Below are 21146 nucleotides of genomic sequence, written 5' to 3'. Positions count from 1 at the left end.
GAGAAGATCCGGAGCCCACCTGGCTCCATCCTCCTGTGAGGGAGTTGTACAGAGTGATAAGGTCTCCCCTGAGCCTCCTTTTCTCCAGGCCGAGCCCTCCCAGCTCCCTCAGCTGCTCCCCATCAGATATGTGCTCCAGAGCTTTCCCCAGCTCCACTGCCCTTCTCTGGACTCGCTCCAACACCTCCATGTCCTTCTTGTAGTGAACTTTGCAAACTTTTACTGTCATTAGCAGTCAGTGACGTGGGTGTTAGTGACTACTCCAGTTGTACCTGAAGGTTTGAAGGGTAGAAGAAAACCTGCGCAAAACCCCGTTTGTGGTGTCCGTTTTGGCTGAGACACCTCATGTGCAGGGATAAATATTTACCCCGTAATTCCCTACTTTGCATCCCAGCCCGTCGCCGCAGTCGGCACGGGCCAGCCGCGGATTTTGGTGACGCAGCCCTGTCGGCCCCCCCAGCCCAGTCCGCACCTCCGCTGCCCCTGGGGAGGTTTCTCCGCCCCGTCCAGCGGAGCAGCCGTGCGGAGCCCGGTCCCGGTGGCCGTGCTGGCGGCGGTGCACAAGGAGCTCTTTATGAGCCGCCCGCGCTCTGCGCACAGCAGAGCTTTGTGCGAGGGGCAGCGGCCGGACACTCACCTAAGAAGGGTTCTGTGTGCAGAGGGAAGGGCGTCCCGGCGGCGGCGTGTCCTTCCCTCGCTGTCCCCAAAGGCCCTCGTCACCTTTTCAACCCCCAGCTGCTGTCCCTGCGCAGGGGTCTGGCCATGCTGGCGGTGGCTGGCGGTGCCCAAGGAGTGTGCGGCGCTGCAACCCACTTGTTCTCACAGCCCACCCTCCTCGAGACGGGTGCAGGGGAACAGCTCGAGTGCTTGGCGAGCTGTGGAGCTGCAGTTTTGACCAGCCACGGGCTTGGCTCCTGTTACAGCTGTTGCAAAGGGAAGTCTCCTGGGCACAAGGAAGCACGGCCCCTGTCACCATCCCCTGCTCACCAGTGCCAGGGAGCCCTGCTGTGCTTTCCAGGCACTGCCAAGGCAGCTGCAGAGAGTCTTGGCTGTGCAGGATGTTCAGGGCAGCATGTTGGAAGTTGTCCCTGCCCATGGCAGTGGAGTTGGCACAAGATGATCCCTTCCAACCCAAATCATTCTGTGACTCTCTGTTCAGCCCATCTCCCATTTTTATGCTGGGGACTCTTCAGCACAGCCCCAGGAACAGTACTGCTGGAAGAGACATGGACACTGCATGACCCTGGATGGGCTTGGTAGCTCTATTGGCATCCCAAGCTCTGCAAGGTGACCCTGCCATCAGCACAGACACCAGCTGTCCCCAGGAGCCTTGCCCCAGGAGCACAAAACATAGAGCAAGGAGGACACCTTTCCTACAGCCACTTTTCTTTTATTAGAGATTACATCTTGTACAAGAAGCTGAATCTGCATGCCAAGTGCTGTTGGCTCACTCTGTCTTTCCCCTCTTTGTGCCATGCAGGCAGAGAGGAGGGGGACTGGCAGAGGCAGGCACCCCCAGGCTGCTCCTTCCATTGCCCGTGCGGGTTTTCCTATGGGACACAGTCTTTGCTGTGGTGGCTATGAGAAAGCATGATGGGAGAGGGGTATCTCCAATGGGACAAAAACTGGGACCACTGAGCTGAACCGGCTCCATTATTCCCCAGGAGAGACCCTGGCATGGCCCCACCCCTGCCTCCAAAGGGAATCAAAACACATATGGGGACACAAAGGCTGTGACCTTGAAGATGTGCTTGCCCAGGAGAACTTTGTGGGAGAACTCGCTCATCTCCAGCTCCACCTCCAGCGTGGCTGGCCCCACCACGGGGCTGGCGAGCAGCAGCTCTCCCGTCTGCCGGTCTGAGCGCCGCACGGCGAAGACGCCCTGGCCCCGTCCGCCCGTGATGGTGAAGCGCAGGCTGTCACCCACAAAGCGGGTGGTGGACATCTTGAAGAGGACACGGGGCACTGTGCGGTTGGCCTGGAGCGGCAGGTAGTGGAAGGAGATGGAGCTGGCAGCCTGGTGGCAGGCTCGGCTGTCCATGGGGCAGGGGTTCCTCTCGCACTGGCTGCCAGGAGAGAAGGGATGCCACCGCTCAGTTGCCATGGTTTGGCTCTCAGGGAGCTGCCCTCATCCTTGCACACAAGCCCAGCCCGTGCAGCATCTCCAGCCCTGCTGTCGGTCCTGTGGCAGAGCAACCCAAGACAGCCACATCCGAGTGTGCCTGGCAGCAGATCTCTGCCTCATCCCTGCTTCTGCCAGGCATATGCCATGGCTTGCAGGGACACAGCTCTGGGTGAGACTGGGTGGGTGCCACAGTCCCAGCTGAAGGCCAGGGATGGAGCCAGATGTGCCTCCTGAAGAGAAACCTGTCAGGATCAGGGATGCTCCTCTGTTTAGGGGGCACAAAGCGGTTTAATCTCAAGAGTGGGATGGCTGGGATTGATGGAAGGTAGCTGATGGCACCACATGGATGTGCAGCAGAGGAAAACCAGCATCATTCCCCCCAGGCTGGAGGTCTGAGAGGGGCCAGGATCTTGGATAAAGCCACCATGTATTGGGGTGCTCCCACCTGCACCCCCAGCATCCCAAGACCATCAGGGAGCATGCCAAGCACACCCGAGCACCCCATGTGGCAATTTGCTACCAGTGCTGGCTGGCACTCTCCCTGCTGCCCTGGGTGACACAATACAGTCCCCAGAGCACAATAGGACCCATCACCTGGGGACATGCACAGTGTGGTACTCACAAGGCAGAGGTCTTGACATAGCTGGTGTTGTGGCGTGGCGGGGGGCACTTGGGGCGCACGCAGCGGTGGCCCCCGAAGATGTTGATGCAGAGGTCACCCTGGGTGCAGTTGTGCTGCTTCCCAGTGCACTCATTCACGTCTGTGGTGGTGACACAGGGTGAGTGGGGCTGTCCCCACTGCACCCCTCTTCCCATGGGAGGCTCCCTGCCCTGCACCTTGGGTTCTTACCCTCGCAGGCGTTGCGGTCAGCATGGAGCAGGTACCCAGGGGGGCAGAGGCAGCGATAGGAGCCGGGGAGGTTGAGGCAGTCATGGAGGCAAATCTGCGTCTGGGGGCTGGACTGGTAGAGCTGGCATTCATCGACATCTAGAGTGAACAAAGTGGGGAATGGCCAGAGATCCCATTGCCACCAAGCCCTGGTTCCCCACCCTCCATCATCTTCACACCCCTTTTACCTTGGCACACGCCACCAGGTCGCAGCTGGAAGCCGGTGTCACAGCTGCAGCGCCGGGAGCCCGAGCGGCCCTCGGCACAGCGGGGCTGGCGGCTGAAGGAGGTGTTGCTCAGTGTCACCCAGTCTGCAGGGGACAGCAGGTGTCACATGCTGGGGCATGGGGAGATGGTGGGGGCCAAGGTTCTGGGGGGCTGCCAAGGAAGGGGAAGACAGGCACAGCATGGCCAGGTAGTGTCCCCATGAGAATCCCTGTCCTCTGCAGCCCAAACCCAGGCACCTACAGGAGTAGATGGGGCTCTGGCAGCTGGGGCCTGACCAGCCTGGGGGGCAGAGGCACGTGTAGCTCTGGTTGCCATCCACACAGGTCCCACTGTTGGCACACGGGTTGCTGGAGCAGTCATCAATACCTAGGGAGAAGGAGCTCATGAGCATCAACTGGAGAAGCGCATCCTTGCCCACCCCCGGTGCCCATTGCTGCAGCCTCTGGGCAGAGCAATGGAACCCCATGGCTCAGGGTCACAGAGGAGCCCATCGGAAGGGTGGAGCCCATGGCATCCCAACCCTGCTCCACTTCACTTCTGCAGAAGGGCTGGGTGCCGCTCCACGTGCGGTTGTGCCGGCAGGCGCGGGTCTCTGAGCCCACCAGCCGGAAGCCAGCGTCACAGACGAAGTGAACCTCGTGGCCCACCCGCAGGCTCCGGCCCAGCATCCGTCCATTCAGGGGCACTGCCAGCTGCGGACAGGTCTCTGTGGACAGACAGACATGGGTGGGGATAGACATTGCCAGCCTGGAGCCAACCCCAGCCTGACAGGCAGGTGGGGGTCCCTTGCCCAGACTGTTTTTGTGGGTCCAGAGCCGACCCGGGGGGGATGTCACCCATGGTGGTGACCAGCCAGGGTTACCATTGCGTTTGGTGGGTGGTCTCTGGAGGCGGCTATGGAGGATGGAAAGCTGGTGCCGGAGCCCACGCGTGCCCCGCAGGTGGGCAGCCTCCTGTGCCACCAGCAGCTTCTGCATCTGCCGCACCACGCTGAGCGCCTGCTGCCGGTTCAGGCATTCCTGGGGGAACACGGGGACATCCCAACCACCAGCTGGGTTACCCTGCCACCCTGCCACAACCTGGGAGGAGCCTTCCAAGCAGGCAGCATCTTTGGGGTTGGTTTGGATGTCCTGCCCTGGACAGAGCCCCTTCCCATCCTGGCTGGGGTCTGACCCTGGCTCCGTGTCTGCTCCAGCCTCAGCCCCCACCTCCCGGTCCTGCCCTGGCACCTGGATGGTGTGGAGAAGCTTCATGCCCTCAGTGCATGTAACATCATTTCACTGCTGCAGGGGAAAAGCCCCATGTCCGTCCCCCTGGCCCTGGCAGCTCCACAGGTGCTGTGGCTGTGCTGTGCCCCCCACTCTGAGCTGGTGTCGGGGTGCTGGGGTGTGAGAGGTGGGTGCTGAGCAGCCCACAGAGGGAGGTCTGCTGTGGGGCTGGAGGGGAGGGAATGTGGGTCCTTACCTGGGAGCTGCCAAGGGGCAGCTGCAGGATGCCCAGGGCCAGCCAGGCTGGCAGTGGGATGAGGAGCATCACGCCGGGGCTGATCACAGGGGCAAGACGCTGACGGTCTGTTTCTGCTCACAGCCGTGTTCCTGCACTCGCTGGGATTTATCCGCAGCCTGTGCCCATGTGTTTGTTGGTTTTTCCCTTGCCTGAGGCCGAGCTGTAGGAAAGTTTCCCTTTGGCACTGGCTCTAGCCTCTCCCTTCCCTTCCCTTCCGTTCCTTCCCCTCTCTGCACATCAGAGGCTTGGGGGCCTTTCATGTCCCAGGGCCAGCAGATATCGGGGCCAGGCGGTGGCTGTCACGGCACTTACGGTGGTACTGGCGGTGCCAGGCTCACCACACAGCCAGTCCCGGCTCTGGGGGTCCCCGGCATGCAGAGATGCAGGATGAGGCTAATCCCATGCACTAGCTAAGCCTGGGAAAGTCTCCTGGGAGAAAAGATGACTCTGAGGTCTTTGTGGGGGTTCTGCTCACCAGTGGGGCTGGGGCTGCTGGGAATGGTAGCCCAGGAATGCTGAGGGGTCACTGGACTTGCACAGCTTTGCTGGGGTGAGCTCAACCCTGGCTGGAGTTCAGAGGGGAACCCCAGGGCTCTACTGCAGCCTGGAGCTGAGGTGCAGCTGATGTTATGGTCTGCATTAACATAAGGGTCAGGCTTAATGTTAGAGTCAGCATTAGGGCTAGGGATGAGGTTAGGATTAGGGTTAGGATTAGAGTTGGTGTTAGGATTGGGGTTAGGATTAGAGTTGGGTTTAACATTAGCATTAGGTTTGGAGTTAGCATTAAGTTTAATGTTTTGATTAGCATTAAAGTAATTGTTAGGGCTAAAGTCAGGTTTTTTGTTAGGGTTAATGTTAGTGTTAGGACACTGCCTCCCAGTGCCAAGGGTTCAGATCCATATAAGCAGGAGGGTTTGCATGAGAGTTGGGGTTGGCATTAGCATTAGTGCCAGGGTTCAGGCCAGGGTCAGGGCTAGACTCAGGCGGAGGGAACTGAAGCATTTTAGAGCTGGGTTTATGCTGACACCCAGCTCAACCCTGACAGCTTCTGGGTAGGATGCTTCCAGTCCCTCCTGCCTGTGGCATTTCAGAATCCTGAGTAGGGATGTCTGGAGCCCACATCTCTGACCTGTGCCAGGAGAGCACCTGGCATGGGTTCTGGGAGCCCTGTGCTGGGGCAGAGCTCTCAAGGTGCTGTTGAGCTCCCTGAGCAGCCCGGGCTCTGAGACCCTTGCCCGACCCCGGGTGCCTGCGGAGACAATGCCCCCTTGGGCCCAGCATCTCTCCCGCCGCCGGCCCCCGGCTCTCACATCCTCCCACCTTGTAACCACGCTGCCCAGCTCTCCGGAGCGGGTATTTGGCTTCATGCCTGCAGCGGTGTGTGTTACCTCCTCGGCATGTTTAATTCATGGGGCAGGAGGAAGGCTGGCAGCAGGGGCCCCCTTGCTGCCCCAGCCCCTTGGCTTCCAGTCTCCCATTGTCCCAAAGTGGGTGCCGCTTGCGACCCCGGCTCCGGCTGCCTTCACACCCCGACCCCGGCTCGGCAGCGGGGCTGGGGCAGAGCACGGAGGGCTGACCCCGCTGCGGGACATCCCGGCGGGGCTGCAGTCCGGGGCCCCGGGAGTTGTCTGCCACATTCGCTCCAGCGAGCAACTGTTTTGACAGAGCTATTACTCACCCGTCAAGCTTTTGTTCCCGCTGCCCAGCGGTGCCTGTCTGGAGTCCTGAATAGGATCAAATCCGGCAACCAGACACACACACGCACGCAGGAGCGCGCGGCCGAGCTCGCCCCAAAGCCAGCGCTGCTGCGGGGCGGCTCGGCTCTCCCCAGTCCTCCCTCCGGAGCTTGGGGGTCTGGTCCCCCCATCCCGGGACTTAAATGAAGCTTTTGGTCCTGCTGGTTTGCAACCTCCTGGTATGGAGGGTGGGTGAGACGAGGTCGGATGCTCCAGAAAAGTTGTCCCCGCTGGCTCCGGGAGGTAACTGGGAGAGGGGCTGCCTCCCCGGCAGCAGGGCTGGGAGGCAGCTGGTTTGGGGGCATGAGTGCACCCTGAGCACCATCCCCCTGGGCCAGACCAGATATGTGGGGGACTGGATGGGTGATAGGCACCCAGGGATGGCACTGGGGGGTTTGGTGGGTGATGGGGGCTGAGGATAGAATGGGGCTGGGAGAGAGGATATGGGCTTGGTGATGGGATGGAGCTGGGGGGCTCTGGGGCTGAGGTTGCAGTGGAACCAGGGGGCTCTGGGGCTGTTAATGGGATGGAGCTAATGATGGAAGGGGGCTGGGGGTCCTGCAGCTGGTGATGGGGGCTAGTGATGGGTCTAGCCCAGTGGGGTCTGGACCCCTGGCAGGACAGAGGTGGGGGGGCAGAGGGGGTACATTCCTGGCAGTCTCAGCCCACCCGTGCGAGACAGGGGCCCAGCGGGCTGTCCCGTCCCCCCCCCCCCCCTCGGCCCCTTGCCCCTTTTGTGCTCTCAGCCCAAAAGCTCTTTCTTCTCTCCCCTCAAGTCTCCATGGAGACCCGGGTGCCTTCCCGGTATCCCTGGCTGCGGTCGGACCCTTCAGGGGGAATTCCCACGGCCTCCCGAAGGGCAGGGATAGGGGGAAGGCACTTGTACCCCTCAGCCCCCTTGGCCCATTCTGTACCCCCTCCTGTCCCACTCTAGCTCTCAGCATGAAGGAGACCTTCCTGGTGCTCTCACTGCACAACAAATTGAGGAGCAAAGTGCAGCCCCCCGCTGCCAACATGCAGAAGCTGGTGAGCCCCCTTGCCGGTCCTGTCTCCCACCTTCGATGTCACATCCACCTCCCACTCCGTGCCCAGGGAGGTGGGCAGACCATGGGTGATACACAGTAGTTTGCTAACATGCTAATGAAGCAGAAGAGCTGGCTAATGTGGGGCCCCTGGGGAAGAGCATGCCACCGGCACTGCCATATCCAAGGCACACCAAAAGCAGGGCTGGTCCCTTGAGGTGCCTTTTGGGGTCCCCCATATCCCTCTGATGTCTCCTGATCACCCCACAGCTGCACACATCAAAGGCAGCACTGGGCCCTAGGGATCCCTTGCAGCACCCCGCATGTCGGCCCTCTGTGCCCCCCAGTCACCCCCTGGACTGACGGCCTGGGTGGTCCCCAAACCCTCTCGGGCTGTTCCCTGGGTGGCTCATGCCCATCCCCACAGGAGTGGAGCGAGGAGCTGGGGCGGCTGGCGGGGGCACGGGCAGCGAGCTGCCTGGAGGGCCCCGCTCCACCACCAGCCCCACAGCTGGGCTGGAGCGAGGTCCTGCTGCCGGCGGGCGCCGGAGGCTTTGGGGCTGTGCTGGAGCTCTGGTTCGCTGAGGGACAACGCTATGACTATGGGACGGGGCATTGCGCCGGCAATGCCACCTGCCGCCACTACACCCAGGTGGGCATGAGGGGCATGGGGGGGTCGCTGGGGTCAGGGCCCCAGTGACAACGCTCTCCCACAGCTGGTGTGGGCCACGGCGGGGCAGCTGGGCTGCGGCCGGCATCGCTGCCCCGGCCCCCACGGTCCCAGCGAGGCCTTCGCCTGCGCCTACTCGCCGGGGTAAGGGGCTGCGCGGTGGGGCCGCGGCATGGTGGGTGCGGCTGAGAGGGGCAGAGCTTGGCGTGGGTGGGCAGGGCTTAGCGGTGTGGGTGGGGTCTCAACCGGGTGTGTCCAGGTAGGGCAGGGGTTGACCTATGGGATGTGTGGCAGGAGGGGGAGCGGAGCTTGTCCCGGTGGTGGGTGGGGCTGTGCACTGGAAGGGGGTGGGGCTGGGTGGCGTGGGTGGGGCTTGGAAATGTAAATAGGGCGATGTTTTGGGAGTGGGCGGGCCTGGATGTTGAGGGCGGGGTTGTGTGCTGAAGTGGGCAGGGCTGAGTGCCGTGGACAGGACCGAGTGTCGGAAGTGGGTGGGGATGGGCAATGTAGGCAGGGCTGTGGTTTAGAAATGGGCGCGGCTTTGCAATGTGGGTGCGGGCTTGCCCCGAAAAGGAGTGTGGCTTGCCCGGGTGGGCAGGGCATGCTCCTCCAGCTGCCTGTGGGGCCAGGGGCAACTGGGAGGTGGCTGGGACACCCATCGTGCCCTACAAGCAGGGACCCTGGTGCTCCCTCTGCACCGCCGGCCTCTCTGGCTGCTTCAAGTCCTGGGACCACAGTGGCGGGCTCTGCGGTGAGTCGCCCCTGTCACCATGGTCCCTGCATGGCCCTGGTGATGCTGTCTCCACCCCTGACGCCCTCACTGCCGCTCTGGCATTTCCAGAGGTGCCCAGGAACCCCTGTCGCATGAGCTGCAGGAACAGCGGGCGCCTCGACATGAGCAGCTGCCAGTGCGCCTGTCCCCGCGGCTACACGGGCAGGTACTGCCAAGGTGAGAGGGCACCGTGCAGCCTCCAGAGGCTTCGTTCGCAGGGTGTGTGCAGGGTGGGCATGGTGCATGCAGGTGCAGGGCCGGTGCAGGCATTCATGGGCACGGCCGGTGCAGCGTGGGCAGCACAGCCAGCACAGGGGGAGCAGCGCGGGGCGGCAGGGGCTGCTGAGCCCCCTGACAGCTAATGCCGTGCTGTGCCCACAGTGAGGTGCAGCGGGCAGTGCCTCCACGGAAGGTTCAGGAAGGAGGAGTGCTCCTGCCTCTGCGACACGGGCTATGGTGGAGCCGAGTGCGGCAGTGAGTCTGATGCCACCTGCTGTGGGGTGGCATCAGGGATCCACAGGCAGGGGACCCCAAAGTGGGGCAAAGGGTCCTCTGTGGGCCCAGCTCTGCCAGCACAAGGACCCACCTGCTCCTGCCTGTGCCCCCAGCAAAGATCCATTTCCCCTTCCATGCCTGTGACGTGCGGATAGACAGCGACTGCTTCATGGTGTCCCCTGAAGCCGACACCTACTATGGAGCCAAAATTAAATGCCAGGTGAACTCCTGGGGTGCTCCAAGCGTCCCTGTGCAGCTGAAAAGTGCCACCCAAGCTTCCAGCTCCCCTGGGCATCTCTCCTCTGCCTGGCATGGGGCTGGGCCATGCAGGTGAGGCAGACTGACTCCCTCCCCCACAGGAGAAAGGAGCGATGCTGGCCCAGATAAGAAACCAGAAGGTTCAGGACATCCTGGCTTTCTACCTCAGCCGCTTGGAGATGGGTAACAGGGTGACAGACACTGATTTTGAGACTGGAAACTTCTGGATCGGTGAGAGAGAGCAGGGGGCAGGGTGCCCAGGGTGCTGGCAGACATGCCAACCCACCTCCTGCTCCCCCAGGTCTCACCTACAAGACATCCAGGGCTTCCTTCCGCTGGGATGTGGGTGAGCCATCCTCGTTCACCAGCTTCGCTTTCGGGCAGCCAGACAACCAGGGGTAAGTGGATCTAGAGGACACCGAACTCTGCATGGTGTGCCTGCTGACTGGCTTCACCACCCTCCTGGTGGGACACAGGTTTGGGAACTGTGTGGAGATGCAAGCATCAGCCGCCTTCAACTGGAACGACCAGCGCTGTAAGACCCGAAACCGGTACATCTGCCAGTTCGGTGAGTGAGCGGCTGGGAACCCTCCCGTGCCTTCCTGGTTGTGCTGGGCCCTGGAGGTGCCAATCCCCAGCTCTAATGGGTCTGTCCCTTGTTGCCAGCCCTGCCCAGACCTCTGTGTCTTTCCTGGGGTGGGAGGCACTGACTCTACACATGCCATTGCAGCCCAGGAACACATCGCCCTGTGGCAGAGGTACCCCTGAGCTGGTAGCCCTGGGAACCGGCCAGCGCTGGCTGCTGTGCTGAACCTGTGGCTCAGGAGGACCCTGGTGCTGTGCCAAGCCTGGACCATGGCTCAGGAGGATCTCCCCACAGCTCACTTGTGCAGGGAATGAGGGGCTGAGGGGACCCATGGCGCTGGGACCTGGCAAGAAGGGGTGTGCTGTACGTCAGCATCCCTGAAACAGCATCTTCTTCTGCCCCTCACCTTCTTCTGTCACTATCACCCTGCAACACCCTGGGCAGGAGATGCCCTTGCAACAGCAAAGTACAACAGCATCCTCCTCCCAAACCAGCAGCTGGGCTGTGTCTGGACTATGGTCTCAGTGTGACGAGGGGCCAAGGGGGCTCTTTGGGGGTGCAGATCTTGGCACAGCTCAGGGCGAGGATCAGGCTCAGCTCTGAGCCATCATACTGACCTGGGCGAGAACGCTCCAGCCTGGTGGGTTCCTCACCATCACCTGGTCCTTCATCATCATCTGCCCGGTCATTAATAAAGACCCTCTCTCCTTTGGGAAGAGCAGTTTGTCTCTTTTTCATCCCCTAAGCGCACCAGACTCTCCCTAGCCACAGCCCACATCCTGCCTGCACTGGGTGGAACCTCCAGGTTCATCTCTGGAGTGGGTTCTGGGGTTGCAGGAGCCAAGGCCAGCCTTGGCTGAGCTCATCTTCAGCACATGGGGTTGTTTTGGAGGAGTGGTGTTAGCCAAGAGCTGCTTCTTCCAGCCCCAGTGTGGCCCCAAGTCACAGCACCCCGTGTGCTGAATGCAAGCTTGTAGCCCCAGCACTCATGGGTGTCAGTGGGTGCTTTGAAGGGGACATGCCACTGCCCTCCTCCTTTCATAACAGCCCACTCCAGTGCGGGGCTGGGAATTAAAACGTCCTCAGCCAGGACATTCCGTGGCATGTTGGTTGTGCCCTGCCTCAGCCAAGGGAAGGCACCATCCACATTGCTGGCCTGGGCTCGGGGCTCCGGGCAAACTGTGTAAACCCAGGGTGAAAGTGAGCTGGCAGCCAGGAGGGCAGGATCTGGCAGGTGGAAGGTGCCAGGAGGATTGAGGTGGAAAGCAGCCTAGAGAGGATGAGGATGGAGATCCCGAGGGCGGGGTCCGGCAGGTGGGAAGGGGCGGGAGGATGGAGCTGGAAGGAGCCCAGGGAAGATGAGAGTGAGGCTGGAGCTCCCCGGGGCAGGGTGAGCCCGGTCCCCGCGGTGCCGGCAGTGGTGCGGGCAGGGACGGGCAGCGGGGCTGCCACAGACCCCCGTGCGGGGCGTGGTGTCCCCTGCCGCGCCGCGGTGGTGCGGCCCGCGGCCCCCCCGCCCGGCGGTGGTAGCGCCCGGTGGCAGCGCGGTCGGTCGGGCGCGGGGCCGGAGCGGGGCCGGAGCGGGGCCGGAGCGGGGCCATGACGCTCTTCGGCAGCGGGGACGCGGGCTGGAGATGTGAGTACCGGCCGGATCCTACCCTCCCCGAGTACCCCTTCTCCCGCGGGATCGGCTGTCCTTCCGCACCCCTTCCCCGGGAGATGCTCGCCCGGCACCGGGATGCTCGCCCGGCACTGGGATGCTCGACCGGCACCGGCAGCTTTGACCGAGGCGGGGGTGTCCCCCTGCAGCCTTCTGGTGCCTCTAAGACTCTTCACCCCGGACACGGCACCCTCCGGGGTGCCCACCACAGCGGTACCAGTCCCTCCCCAGGGCTGGATGGCCTCCCAATAGCCGGGATGCCTGGTTCTCCCCATGGCATCGCACCTGGAACAAGGATGTCCTCCCGGTACAGGGATGTCTCCATGCCATTATCCCTCCAGACCATTAGCTCCAGGTCGGGAATATCTTCTCAGTACTGGGATGTCCCCATGCCATTCCCTCCTAGGACAGGTATTCTAGTTCTGGGATGTCCCCATGCCATTAACCCCAGGTCAGGGATGTCCTCTCAATACTGGGATGCCCCCATGCTAATACTGCCCCCCCCCCCCCCCCCCCCCCCCAGGATAGGAATATCCTCCAAGTACTGGGATGGCCCTCCTTGCATTATTCCCCCATACCATTACTCCACTAGGACAGGAATATTCTCCCAGGACACTTCTGTTACTGGGGAGGGAAGGGAGCCCAGACACAGGGCCAATCAACCTGGGGTGGTCTCCTGCCCCAGCAGGACTGTCCCCATGATGCCGGTGGCCTGTGACAGGGTGTCTAGCCATGGCTGGGGTCCCTGGCTGGGGTCCTGCTGTCAGGGAGGAGAGTGGGTGTCTCTGCTGGGTGGATGTGATGGGCTGGAGAGAGGGGTGTCAACAGCAGGCTCTGGCCCTGAGCAGTGAGCGTGGCCATCCCTAGGGATGCTGCTGCACCCACGGAAAATGGGCGCCAGCGTTTCCTGGTGCACACTGAGCACCTTCCCCAGCTCATCCTAAGATCAGAGCCAGCCTACAAACTTTGCCACACAAGGTGGCAGCCTGGAAAGCAAACAAGTTCCAGTTTCCTTCTGCTCAGAAACCCTCTTCTCTGTAGGAATAGCAGGACCTTGCTCTGACAGCTGTGGGGCTTGAGAGGCCTGTGGCCAGTGTCCAGGCTCCTGGGAGGTCTAGACTGCTCTGATGGGCTGGTGTGTTCCCAGATGACTTGAGAAGCTTCAACATGGTGTTCCCTGGTGCAGTAGCATCCACAATGTCACCCATGGAACAGTTGGTCATACTTACTATGGCCAAGGGTGAGTGTGCAAGAGGGAGCCCTCAACTGTCTCCTCACCCCAGTGGCCAGAGAGGTTTTGGAGTGTCCCAAAATTACAAAATTAAATATATGGAGATATTCACAAACCACAGCATCGGTGCCTCTCAAATGTATATGTAGAAAATTGATCCAAGTTGGCTTTTCTATGGATGTTGGCTGTGAAATCCTAAAGAAGGAATGAAGAGCATTGCCAGGGAGGTGTGATGTGGCATCCCAAGAGGCATCTCCACCCCACACATCATCACACGTGTCTCAGCAGCCTTTGGGAGGGTGAAGCAGCTGGACACAGGGCTTCCCCCATCCCTGGCACCCAGCTGTACTCACAGGCATCCTGCTGGCCTGGATATCCCTGAAAAATAGTCCAACCACCCAGCAGGAGTGATAGCAAAGGTGGATTCATCACAGTGGTGGGAAATGCCTCTGCAGGTTAATTACCTCCATCGTCAGAGGTGCTTTCTGCCACCCTAATTGGAGCCTGCCCAGCTTTGGGTCCTTGGGACAGGGCGCCCATGGGAAAGGACAGCTGGAGCCATTACATTTCTGGAACAACCTTGGGTTGCTCCTGTCCATTCCAAAAACTTAAATCTAGAGAGATCTGCCAGCCCCCTGCTCATCCTGTGGGTGCTCTGCAGTGGGACATCTCCAGCCGGGAGAGAAGAATGGCTGGGAAGCTGGTGCCAGAGACGTGTCTGTGTGGGGTAGGGTATTATCATCCCCTTTCTTTCCACTGCTCATTCCCCTCCTCTCCTTTCAGATCTGGACATGGCCAGAGAGCCCAAGCCGAGCCGGGCCAGGCTGGGCCAGAAGCGGCAGCACAGCAGCAGCCTGTACCAGTGAGTGCCTGTGTGTGGGGCGGGGGCTGCCCTGGGGACTGGGGACTGTCCCACACCTGGCTCCTCTTCCTCCCCTGCTCTCCCTCACTCTCACCTCTGGCTATTCCAGCTGGGAGGCATAGGTAGGGACATCCCTGCCTCATCCCAGGGCTCTTGGAGCATCTCCTGGTGCACTGGTGCCATCTGCAATCCTTGCCAGGCTCCTCCTGGTGTGTGTCATTAATGGGTGTGGGGAGTCCCCTTCCCCATCTGAAGGCGGTGGGAGAACAAGCAGAGCCCTGTGATCTCCACGCCTGCTAAAGTATTGCCCCCCACTAATGGCTTCACACTGCCAGGGGGAAAGTTTAGGTTGGGCATAAGGAATGAATTCTTCCCTGTGAGGGTGGTGAAGCACTGGCACAGGCTGCTCAGAGAAGCTGTGGATGTCCCATCCTGGGAGGTGTTCAAGGCCAGGCTGGATGGGGCTTGGAGCAACCTGGTCTAGTGGAAGGTGTCACTGCCCATGGCAGGGGGTTTGAAAGGAGATGAACTTTAAGAACTCTTCCAACTGAAACCATTCCAGGATTCTATGATTCTATGTCAATGTCAGTTGCAATTGTGCCCCTTAAATGCTGTTCCTCAGGGACAGACACCCCTGCAGAGGCACAGAGGAGTGGCAATGGCCCTGAGGAGGGCAGTAGGTGATGGTAATGGTGGCAAAAGTGGTAGATGAAGAGCCTGTCCCCATCCCTGTGCACTCTTGGCTCCATGTCTCAGTGGATGTGTGGTGAGGAGGGGATCAGAGCTGGGCTCCTGTCTTGTTAGAGCTTTATTGTGAACGCCCTGACTGAACTAATTGCTCTGCCCGTTGCCATGGAGCTGAAGGGATGCAGCACTGGAGGGCCGGGACTGCCGGCCCCCTTGGGTGCTGGAGCGTGGCAGCCACTGCTTTTTCTCTTCCCAGGGGATGCTCTGAGCAAAGAGCTGAGCCAGGAAACCCCTTGCTGTGTCCCCAGCTGGGTGCTAGACCCCAAGACTAACTGTCCTGCAGTGCCAACAGTTCTCCCACAGCACAAGGTGGCCTGTGGCATGCCCACCCCTTTTGGCATGGGCTCCATACAGCATCAGCAGCCGTTGCAGGGGGCACTTCCCCTGTGCCCTGTGTGTGGGTTAGGACACCTTTCCCACTGCCCATTCCCCTCTTCCCCGGGGCAGGTTGCAACCTTCCTCCCTGATAGGCAGGAGCTGGGGATGTGAAGGACTTGCTGTCCCCATCACAGTGATGGAAACTGGGAAGGCAGTGAGCTTGGACCAAAACCTCCCAAAATACACCCCAATAATTATACCCCAAGAGTAAAGCACAGGAGCAGGTGGGTCCTGGTTCCCCAGGGCTGCCAGCTCACCCTTACCAGAAAGGCTGGTGCTTGTGGGCTGTGGGCTGTGCAGATGATTCTTGAAGAAGGCAGGGTGGCAGTGGGACAGGGGATGCCACTGCCCCATGATGGGCTCCAAGCTGCCCTCTGGGCTGGGCAAGCCTGGCCTAGGTTTGGTGCCCCAAGCAGGGCAGCCCAGCTTGCCTGCGAGCCCCCCAGCAGACCTCCAGCTCTCCCTGAGCTCCCGCACTGATCCTGCAGCGACGAGTTCATCTGCAGCCAAATCTGGAACCCTGGGGGACCTTGTCCTGGTCCCCCCATTCCTGGCAGCATGAAGGCTCCCTGCTCCAAGTGATGCTCAGATCAAGACTGACTCCCCTCGGGTTAGGCTCAATCTTATGCTCCCTGACTCTGCAAGAACTGAAGCAGCAAAATGAGCTTCAGCGTCTTTCCTCTTCCTCCTCTTCTTCCTTCTCCTTCCCCCACTCCCTGCTCCTGGTCCAGAGTGCATGATTTATTACTGGAATGTCACTGCTCGTAGTAGAAGAGATCTGTTGACAGAACACTTCTTAATTTGGAGCCAAGCGAGTTGGCACAACCATGAAATTTAACATCAGGGTACTCTAAATGCAGCTTCCTGAGGGCAGACCCTGCTGATGCTGCCCCAGGGACTCTCACCATCCCACTCAACACCCTTTTTTGCCTCTGAGGAAGATCCCTTCCAGGGCACAGCCACTTCCTGGACCATGCTGCAGCTTGCATGGGATCCTCCAGGATGCCTCCTGCTCCCCAGGGATGAAGGTTGGGTAGGTGCTGTGCCCAGCAGTGACTGCTCCACGGTGTCTGTGGACCCACAGAGCAGCTGACATGTTCTCTCTCTCCCTCCTGCAGCAGTAACTGTGACCTGGACTATGATCTCTACAGGGACGACTTCCCATACCGGTGAGCGCAGCATCCCAGGAGCGAGATGAGCTGAGCATGTGTGGGTTTGGCATGCGACTGTATCTCTGATCGTGGAAAAGTGGGGTGTCCTGGGCATCCGGCCCCTTGCCTTTGACAGAGGCTCAGTGGTATTTCCCCACTTGGAGGAGCTGCATCTTCCCCAGGCTTGGGGGGCCTTGGGGAGGGGTACTTGGGGAAGAGACAACATGTGGGCAGGGCAGTGCCCAGGTTGGGGGTCCTTTACTGTGCAGGGATCCCAGGAGATGCTCTCTTGGCTGCTGCTGCTGCATCTCTGAGGTTGTGCTCACGCCACCCTGCTCTTGTGCCCTTGCAGGGTGTACGAGTACCAGAAGATCCCCCCACTCATTAACCGTATGCCAGTCAAGACCAGACGGACTCACTTGGGAGGAGGAAGCAAGAGCAGCCTGAGTTCCCAGCCCAGGACAAGGAGCAGCACCAGCGCCACAACAGGACGGACAAAGTGTAAGTGCGACAGGGCTGGGAGGAAGAGGAGGCTGAGCTATTGTGTCTCGGTGCATTAGAGCAGTGCCAGAGTCTAGAGGTCCCACTTGGTGCTGACCCTGTTGCTGTGAGTCCCCAGCTCCAGCAGACACAGCCTGGCCTACACTGGTGTGCTGGCTGTCCCCTGGATCCATTCCTGTTCCCCAAGGATGCCCAGTGGGGAGGATGTTTCATAGAGGAGAATGTTTTGTGGAGGAGAATGCTCCAGAGAGGGGGGTGCTCTGGAGATGGCTGCCCAGGATGGCATGTCTTCCTGGCTTTGGGTGGGATCCTCACGGCTCCTCTTCCCATAGTGCGAGCTGAAGAGCTGCACTCCATCAAGGGGGAGCTGAGCCAGATCAAGGCACAGGTGGACAGTCTGCTGGAGAGCCTGGACCGCATGGACCAGCGGAGAGAGCATCTCACAGGTGAGGAGACCGGCCACAGACCCTCCAACACTTGTGTGTCTGTGCTGGGCAGCTCACGGGCACACACGAGCCTGAGTACTGAGCTGGGTGTAAGGAGAACCTTCCCATGAGCCCAGGACATCCAGAGCTGGCTGGGCAGATTCCCCACGTCCTTTCCCTTCTCTGGGCTCGCAGGGAAGAGCCTGGCCTTTTGGCCAGAAAGCTGGCGAAGACAAGGGAAGCTGGTGAGAACAGAGCTGGTGCTTGCACAGGTACCCCAAATTTCTTCTGTCTCTGCCTTTTCAGGGTCTAAAGAGAGTGAGAAAAAGAGGGCAGAGCTGGGGACAGAGTCACCATCCCCAGTAGGAGAGGGGTCACAGGAGTTGCGGGGGAAGGAGAGGACTGGGGCTGACAGGCACAGCGACCTGCGCAACATTGACAGTGCTGAGGAGAGCACAGACACAGAGGAGACGGTAAGAGGAGGGCCAGATCCTCTGCCAGGCTCTCTGCTTCCCTAAAATCCACCCCTGCTTGCTGGTGAGGGATGCCTGGAGCAGATGAAATGCTCCATCGGGGTTCCTCAAGCCGTTCCAGCTGAGTGCCAGGGCTAAAACTTTTGGCACATCCAGAACATCCTCAAGTACCCTGCAGCAACCCCCTGGGTGTGCATCACTCCAGCACCAAGGTTACAAAAAACCCCTCAGAGCAGAAATACATGTTATCAAAGGTGCTGCTCCCACACTTGCACTCCCCACCTGCGTGTGGGAACCCAGGTACCGCCGTGCTGGGCAGGGTGCTGAGTTTGATCCTGTGTGTGTTTCTCCTCACAGGTGAAAACCCACATGTCGGACCCTGAGGGCAGCCAGTAGCCAGACTGGAATGCTGTGGCCTTCCCGTGTGGCCAGCCCTTCCCAGCTTCTGTTCTTTATTTCTTTTGAGGCTTCCAGGTAGTGCCACATATGACATGAGGTGCCTGCCCTTGGCACGGCCATCCCCTACCACTGGCAGCCCAGTGTCCCACCTTGGGAGTTGCCAGCCAGCTCTGGCGAGAGAAGTTTTTGTGTTCCAGTGTGCTTTTCTTTTTCCTCCTGTTTTCAGACCTATGGATAAGCAGAGGTGGCCTGGGGAGGGAGGGGAGCAGTAAAAAACCAGAAAGGACCATATCCCAAAGGAGTGTCCCAAAATCCATCTGCCTTGCTACCAGTGTCACCTCACCCACAAGATGCTGTGGAGCACAGAGAAAGCAGCCCAGGGCTCCCACCCCTATGGCACACGTGGCATCCTGACCTTCAGACCCTGGGTACTGGTGCAGCAGGCATGGGTACAGCCCAGGATGGCTTTCAGAGCTGCTCAGCGTCCCATCATAGAAAGAAGGAACCACCCTAAGCCAGCTCTAAGAGGCTTTTGCCTCTTAGGTGCCAAGCCTAGCTCTGATGTGAGCTGCAGGACCAGCAGTGGGGCAATGCCAACTGAATCACTCTCATTTGCCCCTGCTCCCAAATGTGTTTTCCTTACTGGTTTTCCATGGGCTGTTCTCAGCCAGGCATCATGTCTGTGGCCAGCAGGACTCCAGTAAAAGCTTTACAAGGGCCCCTGGCCTGCACCCAAGGAGTCCTGGTCCCCCCCGGGCTCCCCAGTGTCACATTTTGGTTCCGTGCCCCTAATTTCTCAGTCGTCCTTCTCTCACTGGTAGGAACTTACTCAGTATTTCTAGTTTGCTCTGGTAAAAGAGTGTATTGTGTTGGAAAGAAAAATAATTTGTATTTCTTTTCTCTGGTTATTCGACTCCAATGCAGTTTTTAACCGTCTGAAGTGCACATTTAATTTTTGTACCCCATTTTATGTGCTGTCAGACACAACCCCCAGCTCTGAGGGCTTTCTTGGATGCTGCCTTTCCTACAGCTCAACCCAGAGGCACGAGTGCAGCTCTGCCCTGTTTCCCAGTGGAAAATACGCAGAATATTCCCTACCAACCCACCATGGTGCAGCTTGGCAGACAGGGCCACCTCCTCCACTCCATCTCCAGGAATAACCAGATTCCAAGGAAGCACCCAGCTCCCCCTGAACTCCTCAAGGACAGTGGGAGCAGAGGGGGTGACCCTGACTATGTAAGTGCATCCTTCCACCTCTGCCCATAGCTGGCAGAGGCCCCAGGAGGGTCATGCAGGCAGAAGACTCACCAGAAAAAATATGATTTATTATTATGAAAAAACTAACAAAACACAACTCTGCCACTCTGAAGCACTGCCTGGGCAGGAAGTCCAAGGCGTGCACAGTCCATGCCATGATGTGGTTCCTGCCTGGATGCTGCCTGCGTGGATGGTTATGGTGGGGAGCTTGGAGTGAGGGTTTCAGCCTGGTGCTGTGACCAACCCAGAGGGAGATGTGGGGTCCTGCAGTGCCAGCAATTGCTAGGAGGGAGGTCTCAGGCAGGCTCCGGCTGCTGAAGCAGTATGGAGGCTGTTCTTGAGGGGCTTCAGCAGCATGCAAAGCTGTTTGGGTCCTGAGGTGCCAGCTGGGAATGGTCTCCTGCAAGATGGGGGCTTCTCAGGTGCACTCTGGGGTGCTTGGGCAGTGTGAGGGCTGCTTTGGGGGCTCTCTGGTGGTGGTGGTGGTGGTGGGGGGGGGGGGGGGGGGGGGTGTGTAGATTCCAGTGTCCTTGAGCACAGTTCTTGGGTCTCCAGCAGTGCAAAGGTTGGCTCATCCAGTCTCCAGCAGCATGACACATGGATCAGGCTGGGCCTGGGGGTTGTCCAGCAGTTACAATTAAACTTAAGCTTAAACGTAAAAAACTTCTAATATTCTAAAAGTAAGCTTATTTTAGTCCCCAGCAGTGAGGTGTAGATCAGGCAGGCTCCAGGGGTCTCCGGCAGCACTGAAGGCAGCTTGGGCGGGCTCTGGGAGATGCCCCATCTTCAGACTGAGGGACGCAGGTCTCAGGGGCACTCAGGCACTGGTGGCGGCGGTGGCAGCGGCGGCGGCATCGCGGCGCTGGGCGGCCCGCAGCAGGCTCTGCCGCAGCACCGGGTACTGCCGGTGGCAGCCATCGAGGCCGAGCCGCAGGGCTTGCGCCCAGTCCTCGGGCGGGCCGCCCCGGCCGCCGCCCAGCACGGCCGACACCTGGTTGAGGGCGGGCAGCAGGGCCAGCGTGAGGCGGGCGGCGGCGCGGCGCTCCTCGGGCTCGGCGGGCTGCAGCATCCATGAGGCGGCGGGCGCGGGCGGCCGGCACAGCGCGCAGCCCACGGCCAGGTCGTACATCTCCACGCCCGCGTCCGCCAGCGCCAGGGCGGCGGCGCTGACGGCGGCGGCCAGCGCCGAGCCCCCGTCCTGCAGCAGCAGCGCGCTGACGGCCAGGCGGGCCCGCGGGTAGCGGCCCAGCCGCACCGCCGGCTCCAGCGCCTCCCGCAGCGCCGCCGCCGCCTCCCGCTCCGCCTCCCGCTCCGCCGCCGCGCCCGGCCGGCCCCGCGCCCCGCGCCCCGCGAAGGGCGCCCGGCGGAACTCGCAGAGCAGCCGGCCCGGGCCGGGCTCGGCCGCCTCCCGCGGGCCCCAGGCGGCGCAGAGCACCTTGGTGCCGCTGCCCAGCTCCACGTAGGCCGAGCCCTGCGCCTGGCTCAGCAGTCCGGCCCGCGCGAACAGCGGCCGCAGGGCGCAGGGATCCCGCGGCGCCGCTCCCGCGCCTTCCCCGTCCTCTTCATCCTCGGCCGCGGTCGCTGCCCACAGCGCCGGCGGCTGCGACTCCTCCGGGCCGCGCAGGCGGCGGTGATCCAGCGGCATGTTCGGCGGGACACCGTGAGCGGGCGGGGACGGGGCGGGCCCAAGCGGGAGGCGGGCACAAGCTGTGACTGGCAGGGAGATCCCACCCCATCCCGTCCCGTCCCGTCCCGCCAGCCCAGCACAGCCGGAG

General features: G+C 60.8%; 4 protein-coding genes across 4 annotated transcripts; 2 read left to right on the top strand and 2 right to left on the bottom strand.

Moving 5' to 3' along the window:
* Positions 1–1393: 1393 nt before the first annotated feature.
* LOC125332089 (fibulin-7-like) lies at positions 1394–6501 on the bottom strand. The gene is made up of 9 exons (XM_048316702.1): positions 6427–6501; positions 4707–4908; positions 4105–4261; positions 3778–3948; positions 3483–3608; positions 3203–3325; positions 2976–3113; positions 2748–2886; positions 1394–2066 (listed from the first exon to the last, which is right to left on the bottom strand). The coding sequence occupies exons 2-9, from the start codon at positions 4773–4775 to the stop codon at positions 1706–1708; spliced, it is 1284 nt and encodes a 427-aa protein (XP_048172659.1). The 5' UTR covers positions 4776–4908; positions 6427–6501; the 3' UTR covers positions 1394–1705.
* On the top strand, positions 6490–11003 carry LOC125332085 (C-type lectin domain family 18 member A-like). Its single transcript, XM_048316699.1, has 12 exons — positions 6490–6727; positions 7419–7510; positions 7934–8158; positions 8223–8320; positions 8806–8927; positions 9018–9125; positions 9330–9422; positions 9557–9663; positions 9803–9932; positions 10003–10099; positions 10178–10269; positions 10432–11003. The coding sequence occupies exons 1-12, from the start codon at positions 6628–6630 to the stop codon at positions 10467–10469; spliced, it is 1302 nt and encodes a 433-aa protein (XP_048172656.1). The 5' UTR covers positions 6490–6627; the 3' UTR covers positions 10470–11003.
* Positions 11004–11826: 823 nt separating this feature from the next.
* Positions 11827–18058, top strand: LOC125332087 (RNA-binding Raly-like protein). Its single transcript, XM_048316700.1, has 6 exons — positions 11827–11923; positions 13962–14040; positions 16284–16334; positions 16669–16817; positions 17150–17263; positions 17549–18058. Exons 1-6 carry the CDS (start codon positions 11887–11889, stop codon positions 17758–17760), a joined length of 642 nt encoding a protein of 213 aa, XP_048172657.1. The 5' UTR covers positions 11827–11886; the 3' UTR covers positions 17761–18058.
* A 1819-nt stretch (positions 18059–19877) lies between these two features.
* EXOSC6 (exosome component 6) lies at positions 19878–21103 on the bottom strand. Its single transcript, XM_048316701.1, has one exon. It carries the CDS (start codon positions 21014–21016, stop codon positions 20189–20191), a length of 828 nt encoding a protein of 275 aa, XP_048172658.1. The 5' UTR covers positions 21017–21103; the 3' UTR covers positions 19878–20188.
* Between the last annotated feature and the right edge of the window lie 43 nt (positions 21104–21146).

Source organism: Corvus hawaiiensis, chromosome 12 (assembly GCF_020740725.1).
Source record: "Corvus hawaiiensis isolate bCorHaw1 chromosome 12, bCorHaw1.pri.cur, whole genome shotgun sequence".
Classification (NCBI taxonomy): domain Eukaryota; kingdom Metazoa; phylum Chordata; class Aves; order Passeriformes; family Corvidae; genus Corvus; species Corvus hawaiiensis.
The sequence above is the reverse complement of the archived record's forward strand: the minus strand, read 5'-3'. Positions and strand labels throughout refer to the sequence as shown.